The sequence below is a fragment of the Oryx dammah genome, unplaced genomic scaffold, assembly GCF_014754425.2.
Source record: "Oryx dammah isolate SB20612 unplaced genomic scaffold, SCBI_Odam_1.1 HiC_scaffold_2, whole genome shotgun sequence".
Taxonomy (NCBI): Eukaryota; Metazoa; Chordata; class Mammalia; order Artiodactyla; family Bovidae; genus Oryx; species Oryx dammah.
The window spans coordinates 87,219,929-87,232,391 of NW_024070186.1; the positions used below are offsets into that span (position 1 = coordinate 87,219,929).

General features: G+C 48.9%; 1 protein-coding gene across 1 annotated transcript in view; it reads left to right on the forward strand.

The window, feature by feature from the left end:
• The window catches only part of HEG1 (heart development protein with EGF like domains 1), an 84,570-nt gene that overhangs the window by 52,663 nt on the left and 19,444 nt on the right, over positions 1-12,463 (forward strand). The window contains exons 13-15 of the mRNA XM_040265549.1: positions 868-1,002; positions 7,255-7,297; positions 7,432-7,469. Of these exons, the coding sequence (XP_040121483.1) occupies positions 868-1,002; positions 7,255-7,297; positions 7,432-7,469 (216 nt within the window). The remainder of the gene's footprint in view (positions 1-867; positions 1,003-7,254; positions 7,298-7,431; positions 7,470-12,463) is intronic.

Here is a 12,463-nt window from a genome sequence, read left to right on the forward strand (position 1 = left end):
ACAGAGGGCCTGCTATCTTCAGCCCAAGCGAGGATTCACTGTGTGCAGCCTCACAGAGGGCCTGCTATCTACAGCCCAAGCAAGGATTCACTGTGTGCAACCTCAGAGAGGGCCACACGCGCCACAGTGAATGCTCTGTGATGATCATGAAAGAATTCTTTGTCGTCCTTGAAATGAGCATGGCCCACGTGCCCAGGGCTGGACAAAGCCAGGTGGATATGCACACGTGGAAGAAGTGAGGCTCTAAAGTGAGGGGGTAGAGCAGGGAAGGGTGAGCGCCCTCTCAGCCCGGTAACCAGTTGTTGAGTGCCACCCTCAGCATGTGTGTGTCAAGCCTGAGTGTGGACCAGCCCCGCCAGGCGCTGGCCACCCAGAGCCAAGCCGGCCCCAGGCGGTGGGGAGGCAGACAGTGATGGAGCCAGATACCCAGGTTACATTCCACTCCTCTTCTCGAGTCTGCTTGGCAGCAGCGGGCTGAGACAGGTCTTCTTCCCTGAGAGGGCAGGGGCATGCTTTCTGGGTTTGGGCCGGTTCTCCACTGCAGCCCTTGAGTGAGAAGGTGCAGAGGACCCCACCTACTGGGGGGTGTGTTTGCAAGGGACGCTGGAGTTGGGGATGCCACCCCATTTTTTCTGGGTTTGCTTTTTCCCTGTGGCACGCTGGGTAAACTTTTAGTAACAGGCTGGGCCAGCCCCGGGGAAGGAGTGGAAGAAGGCAGCGCAGAAGGGCCCCCTGAGAGGAGTGCGCTTCACGTAGGCTCTTTTGGAAACTGTTCTCTGAGCCTCTTGAAATAGCAAGTTCATGCATCTAAATGTTTGACATGGAGGAGGTTTTGTTTTGTTTCACTGTCTTGTTTTTCCATTTCAGCGGGCAGCTTGTGCAAGCGGAAGACTCCAGAATGTGACAAGGAGACCTCCATCTGCACCGATCTGGATGGGGTCGCGCTATGCCAGTGCAAGTCTGGTTACTTCCAGTTCAACAAGATGGACCACTCCTGTCGAGGTAGCGGCAGGTCTGGGGCCCCGGGGCCCGAGGGGTGGGGAAGGGGCTTCTCTCTGCTCTGGGGGTGACCGTTCTAATCTGGGGGTAACTGGTCCTGGTTGTTTGGCTCCCAGCGGGCTTGAATTTGTTATCTCCTTGGAATAATAGCATTATCTCTGACTGGTGCGCCCTAGTCTGGCCAATCAGATTCAAAGGAAAAGAAAAGAGAATGGAATGCTTGGGGTGGCCAGGCCTTTTCTTTTTTTTCCTACTTAGAGGAAGTCAGAAAAATTACTGTTTTAATTCCTAAAGCTTTATTCTATTGTCTGCTAATCTTTTACAATAGAAATACCAGCATGAAGGCAAGGGTGTACCCTTTAGCAGTAGCTGGCAGCTCGGGAGACCTGAGTCAGAACCCTCTTCTGCCTGCCCATCCTCTATCATCTCGGGCAAAGGCACTTTGCTTTGCTGAGCCCAAGTTCCCTCTTCTGTGCAACGGGTGCAGTGAGACTTCATGAGATATTCTAGGAATTAAAGAGGCAGTGGTTATGGAGGTACTTTGTAAGCCATCGCATTTGCTCGTGTTTTACCCAGGTTGTTGTTGAACCAGTGGGTTCTGGTTTTAAAGATTTTATGTCAGAAATTTGATTCTGCTAATCTCTTGGTTGAAGATTTCATCTAGTTTCAGATATCAACTGTTCAGTGAATACAGTGCACGAATACTGCTTTAAAATAAAATGAATTAAAATCCAGAGCACTGGATGCCCTGACTTATAAAAGCCTGCTGCCATTCACAGTCGCAGGAACACTGGCAACATAAAGGTGTCGTGTAGCCTTAGGCCTCGCGTCACATGGGAATGTGTGTGGCCCAGTTTTCCTGCTCAGTCAACACCTGCCAGCGACAGATGTCCTGGAATCTGAGTAAAAATGGTGTCCTCGGGAAAGGTGACATGCCGCTGATTTCTGTCAGGACTTCCTGTTAGAGGAGAGGGTAAAAATACATCTCAGGGCAGTGCTGTATCCTGAGCTTGGACCCTCTGACTTCGGTGCTTTAAAAGTGCACCTTCTCGGCTCTGCACGCAGCCCTGGGCGGGGTTTGGAGAGGGGGCCCCACGCTGGGGTAGCAGGTCTGATGCTGAAGCTCACGGCACTGCTCAGCACCCCGTCAGTCCACCACTCTGATGTGGAGATGCAGCTTCCTAGTTCCTTCTTACCTGGTTTCATGCAGAGTGCTCCTGGCCTGTCTTAACTGGGGCACTGAGCCCACCTCAGGCGGGCAGGGGACCTCTGCTGACATCCACATGTGCTGTGGGCTGTGTGGCCTCTGGGGGGCCGGGGAGTGGTGACTTCTGTGCGCAGGGCCTGTGCAGTTTCAGGTGGTCTCAGGAGTAGCCCTGCCGCCTCTGCTTCTGACTAGCCTAAGTCATTTACCTCTCTCGGCAAGTCCACAGGTTCCTAATTGTGTCGCTTACAGACTAGCATTAGCAATAGCAGAGCTGCAGAAGATTTACCAGATGCAGGGACACAGGCACCAGCAATGCATGTGTATTAAGTAGTGACCCAAGAATCAGAATAGGGAAGCCGCGGTTAGCTTTCGGGCTTACGGCCAAGGCCCTACTTAGCCTGGTTTCTGCGGCATCCTGTTGGTTAGGTTTTCATCCGTGACCATCAGGGCTCCTTGAATGGATCCTGGAGCTCCTTGGGCCACAGACCCGTGGCTGGGTTTTGAGGGGTTACAGTGACATCTTCTGGCCATTGGTGCTGGAGCACAGGGATGGTTAAAAGGAGTACTCTTTAGGACACCTCAAATGTGAGTAAATCCCTGGTGTAAACTGAGGATAAAGGCATGTGGGTGTGTGTTTTCTAAATCTCTACAATTAACAGTTGCGTATTAGTAACTTCATATTGCTTTTTGTTGTACACACACACACGCTTCCTACTATCTCACATAAAATGTCTTTACCAGACTTTCAAAGCATCATGTAAAATTAAAGCAGGTGTCCTTCCGATAGATGTCTTGTAGCTTCCTTCCATCGTGCAGATGTCCTGATGAATCCCAACCACCTGTTAGCAAGTCTCTTCCTCTGACTAGACTGCAGACACTTGGACAGAGGAGCCTGGCAGGCTACAGTCCATGGGGTCCCAAAGAATCGAACACTACTGAGTGACTAATACTTCAAAGTGACTAATACTTCATGTCTAGGCTGATGTCTGAAGCTCACAGTGCTGCTCAGCACACTTCCATGGCATTCTCCAGGCAAGAATACTGGAGTGAGTAGCCTTTCCCTTCTCCAGGGGATCTTCCCAACCTAGGGATCAAACCCAAATCTCTTGCATTGCAGACAGATTCATTCCTGTCTGAGCCACCAGGGAAGTGGGTGCCTGTCTGTAGAATATGTTTGTACATTGTGGGGTTCCACAAATGTCTGTTGAAGGAACAAATGGATGGTAGGCAGCAAATATGATAGGACAAGGTTGGCAGATCTTGATTTGGTTTTCTGCAAGGGAGCAAAAAAGCCTAAAGACTCTACCATGTACTGATTTTATTTTAAAAGGCCAGAAGGCCTGAATTTGCTTATGTTCATATCAATAGGGGGAGTCCACTTTGGGCATATACGAATACTGCCACATTGATTTCATCTTCAGTGCTGTGTGGGTCAGGGTCCCTTTAGGGTATGGAGATGAGGAGCTGGGTCCTCAGGCCCACTGGAGTGCCTTGTGACAAGGCTTCCCTCCCAGAGCCCAAGAGCAGCCCATGGTAGCCCATGGTACCAGGCCCATGGTAGCAGTCGGTCTTTGACGAATGACTAAATGGGCCCATCGGAACTAAGGAGATATCATACCAGGAAGCCAGGCCACTTCTAAAGCTACTTGAAAACAGCCCAGCCCATCAGCTCACAGGCAGGACAACACATGGACCTTACATCTGGGTGGATGACAGCCATGGCGTGGAAAGCTCCTACCCAGCAAATGAGGGTTGGGTGGGTAGAGCTGATGTAAAAGCATTTCCAGGAAGAAATGTTCAGAATAGAACAGACTAGTGTGATGTCAGCCTGCCTTGGGGCCAAGATGGGTGGGGATGGGCCACGGGGGCACCTGCAGTCAGAGCCGAGGGCCACCCAAGGGCAGCTTTCCCTGCTCCCGTGGCCCAGCCGTAGTGTGGGCACCGCCAGGCATGCACTTCCACTCCAGGGAGACAGGAGTGCTCTGCTTGCTCCTTAGAGAAGGTCCCACCTGAGTAAGAGCTTCCCTGGTGGCTCAGATGGTGAAGAATCTACCTGAAGTGCAGAAGATATAAGAGACTCGGGTTTGATCCCTGGGAGGGGAAGATGCTCTAGAAAAGAGAATGGCTGCCCACCCCAGTATTCCTGCCTGAAGAATTCCCTGCACTGAGGAGCCTGGTGGGCTCTAGTCCATGGGGTTGCAGAGTCAGATGCAACCGAGCAACACACCCACACCCATACCCACGCATCCTACGTGAGGCCTACTCAAAGTCATCAAAGATTTGGGAGCGGGGCCTGGTGCCTCCTTCCTGAAATGGGGTATGATCTTACTCTGCTGCTGCTGCTGCATCACTTCAGCTGTGTCTGACTCTGTGCGACCCCATAGACGGCAGCCCACCAGGCTCCCCGTCCCTGGGATTCTCCAGGCAAGAACACTGGAGTGGGTTGCCATTTCCTTCTCCAATGTGTGAAAGTGAAGTCATGTCTGACCCTCAGTGACCCTATGGACTGCAGCCTTCCAGGCTCCTCCATCCATGAGATTTTCCAGGCAAGAGTACTGGAGTGGGGTGCCATTGCCTTCTCCGATGATCGTACTCTACCTTGTTGCAAAAATGATTTGAAGCACCTAATGAAAATTCACTGTAACAAAATGAGATTAATTTAAAAGGTAAATAAGGTTGAAGGAGAAATACAATGACTACTTTGTTGAGGCTAGAAGGAATGTGAACATACAAAAAGATATACCTTAAGTTTTCACTCGTTTAGTAAAGATAGGCACTCACTCAAGTTCTAAGCATCTGAGACTTTGGGCAAAGAGAGAAATGTGATTTGGGGGAAAAAAAATAGTAACCATAAAATAAAGAATAGTTCTTTAGGACCATCCCCATTCTTCTAGATCCTGGGACCCAAGAGAATTTTCTCTGAAAAGTCCACATCACGAGGTTACTGAGTGGTATTATGGCAATGTGATCCATGATAGCCTGTGATAAATACCCTAGGCCATGCCTGGGGCTGCTGCTACTAATAGATTGCCTTTAATAAAGCAAGTGTAGCTCAGGAGAAGTGAATCCAGGGGAGCTGAAACAGTGCAGTGCAGGCTCACAGCTCTCATGAGCTGCTGAGAGAATTTAGGTTATTTAGAACAGTATTTCCCACACCATTCTGCAAGACTCTAGTGATATGTCACTAGTCTATGACAATAAAATAGATGTTAGAATCATTTAGGAGAAGGCAATGGCAACCCATTCCAGTACTCTTGCCTGGAAAATCCCATGGGCGGAGGAGCCTGGAAGGCTGCAGTCCAGGGGGCCGCTGAGGGTCGGACACGACTGAGCGACTTCAGTCTCACTTTTCACTTTCATGCATTGGAGAAGGAAATGGCAACTCACTCCAGCGTTCTTGCCTGGAGAATCCCAGGGACAGGGAAGCCTGGTAGGCTGCCGTCTATGGGGTTGCACAGAGTTGGACACGACTGAAGTGACTTAGCAGCAGCAGAATCACTTAGTGTCTAACAGTGAAAAATAGAACAACATCAAGCACGTCTACATGTGTGCGTGCCAAGTCGCTTCAGTCGTGTCCAACTCTTTCCGACCCTGTGTACTGTAGCCCCACCAGGTTCCTCTGTCCATGGGATTCTCCAGGCAAGAATACTGGAGTGGGTTGCCTTGGGCTTCTCCAGGGGATCTTCCCAATCCAGAAATCCCTTACGTCTCCTGCATTGACAGGCGGGTTCTTTACCACTAGCGCCACCTGGGAAGCCCACGTAGTTAAATGTTATTATGCACTGATTCTTGAAGGGAAGTCTGTGAGCGATCTCCCAGTCTGTGGGGCCTGCAGCCTTTGAGCCACGTGCTGCTGGCACTCAAACGTTGCCATCAGTGTGTGCTGTCTGTCTAGAGATTACTGCTCTGTGCTATGTACCTTTACTTAACTGTGATTCTTCTGGGCAGCGTATATCATACATTAACCATGAGTCAAATTTCTGTCATTCCTTGCAGCAGTGAATTTATCTGAGAAGCTATTTTTTATTATCTACTTTCATCCAAGCACACATTACAGCTCGTGATGTTCTATCAGCTTATTGTAGTGCTGAAACTGATCAGATCAGGGCAGGAACTGCTGATGCAGGGGAATGGCTGGCCCACAGCCTGCAGTGAAGCAGTGGTCTATAAGCCGCAGTGCCAGAGGGTTCAAAGCTGTAGTCTCGTGTGATGTGCTGATTAGGGCTCAGCTAGGTATGTTCAGAATCCACTACACAGACTGCAGGGTGAGCGTTCTCTTAGGAAACTGACCATGGACCATGGCTTTCTCACTGCCTGATGGAAGGGCGCTAACGGAGCCAAAGGCAGGTTAAAGAAGGCTTGACTTACATTAAAGACCCTTACATTAAAGGTGAGGCATTTACCTTTGTGTTTATGGAAGGAAGTTACTCAGGGACCACAGAGAGCTTCCAAAAATAACTGCAAATGTTAGATAATAATTACAGTTACAGTTAGTGGTTACTGTATGCTGGGTGCTGTGGTAAGGCATTTGCATGCCTTATTTTCCTTAATCCCCTCCAAGAAACTATAAGAAAATGATTATTTTCCCTTTTTTTTATAGCTGAGAAGCTAGAAGCACTAAGAGGTTAAATTTTGGGGGTCTTTTTGATGAAATTAAAGATTGAGCTGGCAGCAGTATTTAGGCCAGGTTTTAGATATTCTAAAGTTATTTGTGGGCTTTCCAGGTGGCTCTGTGGTGAAGAATCCACCTGCCAATGCAGGAGACACAGGTTCAATCCCTGGGTCAGGAAGATCCTCTGGATAAGGAAATGGCAACCCACTCCAGTATTATTGCCTGGAAAATCTCATGGACAGAGGAGCCTGGCATACAGTCCATAGGGTTGCAGTCAGACATGACTCAGCAACTAAATAACCTACAACAAAGCTATTTTGTAGCCTTTTGGTTCTAGAATATTCTTGTGAACTTTAGGGTGGTTGGTTTTATTAACCATCAGTTGGGCCAAGATAAGTTAATAGACATGATCATGGGTTTTCGTTTTCTCTTTCAGCCTGTGAAGATGGATATAGGCTTGAAAATGAAACCTGTATGAGGTAGGCAGCATGTTCATTTATTCTGACGAATTTGTTCCAAACCTTATTTAGAAGTTATGTAGGTAAATTGCGTCAGTAATTTCTTCTGATATTTGAAACTAATTCTTGTTCTTTTTTTTCCTGTCAACTTGCAGTTGCCCATTCGGCCTTGGTGGTCTCAACTGTGGAAACCGTAAGTGTGCAGGCGTCCCGAGTTCCATGTGGGCAGGGCTGTTGACGTATGTCTGTCCCCTCCCCTCACCCTGGAGAGCAGAGTGGTCACCAGGGCTGGAGGTTTGTAGGGGAGGTAAACATTTATTTATTTACCTAGGTAAACTTCCTAGATAGCTGGACAGAGGAGTATCAGTCCATAAATGAGGCTGGGAGGGAGGGACCACCCCCAGGAGAATAGAAGAGCCTCCTGGGTACTTCCTAGAGGGGCTGGAACTGGAAGAAGACTGGCAGTGACTGGTATGGAGGGAGGAGGAATCCAGGCAGAGGGAACAACCTGAACAAAGGTCTTGGGCCAGCCTGGGCCTGTGATTTTGGGGGACAATGTGTAAGCAGGTGTGGCTGAGGACAGAGAGGAAGGTAGAGTGTGAAGGATTAGGTTGGCAGAGTATGTGAGGATCAAATTCTTGGGGTTTTTGATAGAGCCTGAGAATTTAGACTCTAGTCAGTAGCCTCTGTAGAACTAGCAAGTCTTAGAGCAGGAAGGCATTTTTTGATCAAGAAAATCAAGTCAGGAGGCAGTGAGGAGGACAGAGGGCATGAGGCCATTTAGACCAGTGTTGTCAGGGCGGGGGTCATGGCTGGACGCAGACTGCGGAGGCCCCTGCTCTCAGCTGACATCTGCGCCCCTGGAGTACAATGGTCGAGGGGCACTGACCATCCATGTGGCATTTTCACACTCAATTTACTTCTCTGAGAAAAGCAGTTGGGATTCATTTCAGATCACTTTCACTGACATTTTCTTATCCTGAGACCTAAGAAGTTTAAGTGACCCGCAAAACTACTGAAAGAAATTCTAGGGTATAGGATGAAGAGGGAATAATAACAGCATTTTAGGATAGCTTTGTCCCTCATTCTGTAGAATCTGCCAGCAGTCCATAGTCTTAAGTGTACTCTCCCACAAGTAGACATGACTTTATTTAACAAGAGATGCTCCCCTTATCCCATCAGTCATAAATTCCAAGTGTTTTTAAAGCTCTCATGGAAGAAACAGGGGAGGAGGGTGAAGACTAGGTAGATCTTTCTTATAGCACAATATCACAGGGGTACTCGGTTTAATAAGAGTGTGAGTGAGACTCGACGGTGCGTGGAGAGATGTAGCCAGCTGGGGCTGAGCAGGGAGCAGGCCCCACCTGCCTGGCCTCCTGGGGCTCCTCAGCCCCTCGTAGGATGAGCCAGTACTTCTCACTTGCTTGTAGTCAAACAGCTCCCTGACTAGGTTTCACTAGAAAAGGCTTCCTATTTCTCTGTGAATGGAAGAGCAAAAATGGATCCGTGGAAAACCCTCGAAAGGGTTGAAAGAGAAGGGAGTAGCGCGTTGCTCTTGATGGCAGGTAGTGATTTGCTTTTCAGAGATCATTAAATACCACGTATGTGGAGATGATGTACGCCACATCCACTGAGCGTTCTGTGCGTTCCTATGTCTCCGCATGATGTGGGTGGGGTCTTGGAAGTAGCAGGATCTCTCTCTGTTCCTGAGATTGCCTTTTCCTCGCTTTTATCAGAGTCATCACCGTCGTTTCCAGCAGAGGGCAGACTCTGGCCTGGATGGCTGGCTCTCTGCCCCGTTCTGTTGGGCCACGTTTTGTTAGGGACTCCGGTTAACTCTGATGGCGTGAATACCACTTTATGACTTTGACATCTGTTTGCCTGTCAGTGTCACAAAGCAATTAATAGTCACTGATAATACACAGCACATGCCCTCTCCGATCAGCCCTGGTGTGGGTTAAGGAACCGGGGCACCTGGATTTCACCCCCACCTATGCTGATGGCTAATGCCTTGTGAGGTCTGTGACTTGTCACCTCGTGTTTTGTGCCAAATAACAGAGATAACCACCCACCCCCGTCACTTCTGCTGTCGCCACCAAAGACAGTTTAAATGCCTTGTCGGGGGTCTGACTCAGGCTGGACCTTTCGTAGAAAAGAACCACTGCTCTCTGCAGCCTTCTGGGGACACGTGCTCTGCTGCCCAAGCCCTGTGAGATAGGGCACCCTGCTCTGTCCAACCATGCGCGTGGCCCTGTGGCTCCCTCACACCTGCGTTCCTGGGAATCAGCCAGCTCTACTGTATTCTGGCTTTAGGCATAGCCTCTGACCTGCCTTTCTGCAGCCTGTTAGCTTTCTAGTTGGGCCAAGATTTCACTTGTCGCTCCTCATAGAGAACATCCTTCACACTGGAGAGGGCAGAACAAGCTCTCCTCTCACATCCCTTAGTCCCCATGTGCACCCGCGCCGGGCAGGGCAGGGCTGCGCGTCTTATCACTGCTCACCTTTCAGTTTCCTTTCCATGTAAAGTATGTGTTTATACCACAGATCCCAGCAATTCTGTTTTCTTGTGCCACTCTCCTGTGGCTCTAGAATTCTTAGAGTTGTCAGAGTTTCCTCACTTCCCCTTGTCCCCCTCCCAGCCTTTCTCAGGCAGGCACATTTCCTTCTTTGCGTGAATTTTATAGAGGCTCCTTCTCGCAATTTTATTATATCTCTCATGACCACATGGTTTGCTTCACCTGTTTTTCCTCTTTTTAAAGTAGGTGAATTTTGTCTTTTCATAACATAAAAAAATACTTGTACATTAAGTTTCCTTCTGCAATCCAAATTAATTAGCAGACAGATACAAGAGAAGAAGAAAACTAAAGTCTCATCACCCATTAAACCTCACTGCTAGTACCCTGCTGTATATCCCTGCTATGACATGTGGTGGATAGGACCACCAACAGCACCCAGGACCTTGTTAGAAACACAGGATTTCAAACCTCTTCACTTTGGACCTACTGAATTAGAATCAGAATTTTAACCAGACTCCTGGATTCAGTTAATAGGCAGATTTGCATACATCTCACAGTTTAAGATGGAGAAGGCAATGGCACCCCACTCCAGCACTCTTGCCTGGAAAATCCCATGGACAGGGGAGCCTGGTGGGCTGCAGTCCATGGGATCGCTAAGAGTCGGACACGAATGAGTGACTTCACTTTCATTTTTCACTTTCATGCATTGGAGAAGGAAATGGCAACCCACTCCAGTGTTCTTGCCTGGAGAATCCCAGGGACGGGGGAGCCTGGTGGGCTGCCGTCTGTGGGGTCGCACAGAGTTGGACACGACTGAAGCGACTTAGCAGCAGCAGCAGCAGCAGCAGCACAGTTTAAGAAGCAGTATACCAGAGGTTTGTATGTGTGTCTTTTTAATAGAAATTGGATCTCGCAGAAGATACTGATTTGTAACCTGCCTTTGAACTTAGTAAACTGTGCAGTGTTTTCATTGGCATAAATTTATAAGGTGACTTTAGACAGTTCTGTTAAATTCTACTCTGCAAATATCATAATTTACTTAACCATCCCCTCTTACTATCAATTTAAAATCTTTTTGCCATTCTTCTGTTTGTGGTCACTGTCACTTGGTGAGGATAGAACATCGTCAGATAATTTTCCTAGATTACTTTTTTCTGGCTGCAGACATTTTAATCCATCCCTCCTCCTTATCCGCAACACATCCTTTTGTAAGGCACTCTTTCCATTCCAATGCCCCACGTCTCTGCAGTGGAAATTCCTTCCCTGCCAGGCTCCCTGAGCAGCCAGGAGGATGTGGAGTCTGTTTCCCGCATGTCTTGGCGTCTTCTTCCTCTTCCACTGAAAGCAAACATTCAACTGACAGATCTTTCTGCCTTGTCTTCCCATCTCAACCCACAGTCTGGTGGCAGGTGTATGAAGTCTTCACCTTGTAGTTACATTGGGCGGCGGAGGAGCCTGGTGGGCTGCAGTCCATGCGGTCGCTAAGAGTCGGACACGACTGAGCGACTTCCTTTTCACTTTTCACGTTCATGCATTGGAGAAGGAAATGGCAACCCACTCTAGTGTTCTTGCCTGGAGAATCCCAGGGATGGGAGAGCCTGGTGGGCTGCAGTCCATGGGGTCTCGAAGAGTCGAACACGACTGAGCGACTTCCCTTTCACTTTTCACTTTCATGCATTGGAGAAGGAAATGGCACCCCACTCCAGTGTTCTTGCCTGGAGAATCCCAGGGACGGGGGAGCCTGGTAGGCTGTAGTCCATGGGGTCGTTAAGAGTCTGACACGACTGAGCGACTTTCTTTTCACTTTTCACTTTCATGCATTGGAAAAGGAAATGGCAACCCACTCCAGTGTTCTTGCCTGGAGAATCCCAGGGACGGAGGAGCCTGGTGGGCTGCTGTCTCTGGGGTCGCACAGAGTTGGACACGACTGAAAGGACTTAGCAGCAGCAGCAGCAGCAGAACTCAAACCAGTGGGAATGCTATGTGTCAGCAGGAGTCTCTTGTAACACACTGCTCAGAAGGAGGAAGAGATCATTAGTTATCCAGCAGTCAGCTGGAAGTCTCATGCAGCTAACAGCACACCTCTCACTTGGTGTCAGAACTGAAAGGAAGCAGCCCTGGAAGAGGGGATTGCAACTCTCTCTACTCTTGTGTGTTACGGCCACGCTTACAGTCTGTAGATGCGAGAAAGGGGAATTTCGAAAGGAAAAAAAGAACGCTGTGAACAGAGTTCTAAAGGAGAGATGATGTAAGAGGAGTCGAAAGATTTAAATGGCAGAACTCTAACCACACGTCACTAATGAACACAGTGAGAGGGCAAGTGGGAGAACTGGATGAATTTTAAAATGAAGTGAATGTGGCCACCTAGAAAGGTCTGTAACGAGGCTTGAGTTTAAAGGAAGGCATATGGGTTGGTACGGTTCTGACATCAATTCCGATGTATTTTTTCCCACATCACTAAGCCAGTTATCTCGGTTCTGACACTGTCCCCAGGTGCATCCCACAGCTTAAGGGCTGGGTCTGCCGACTTTCCCACCCCACACCCCTCCCCAGCAAACCCCAGTCCCGCATCCAGGCTGTTACCTGTGCTTCTGACCAACTGGCTGTAGATCAGAGGTTCCAGTGGCCTCCTCCTTAGGGCCCATTGATTTGCTGTACTGGCTCACAAAAC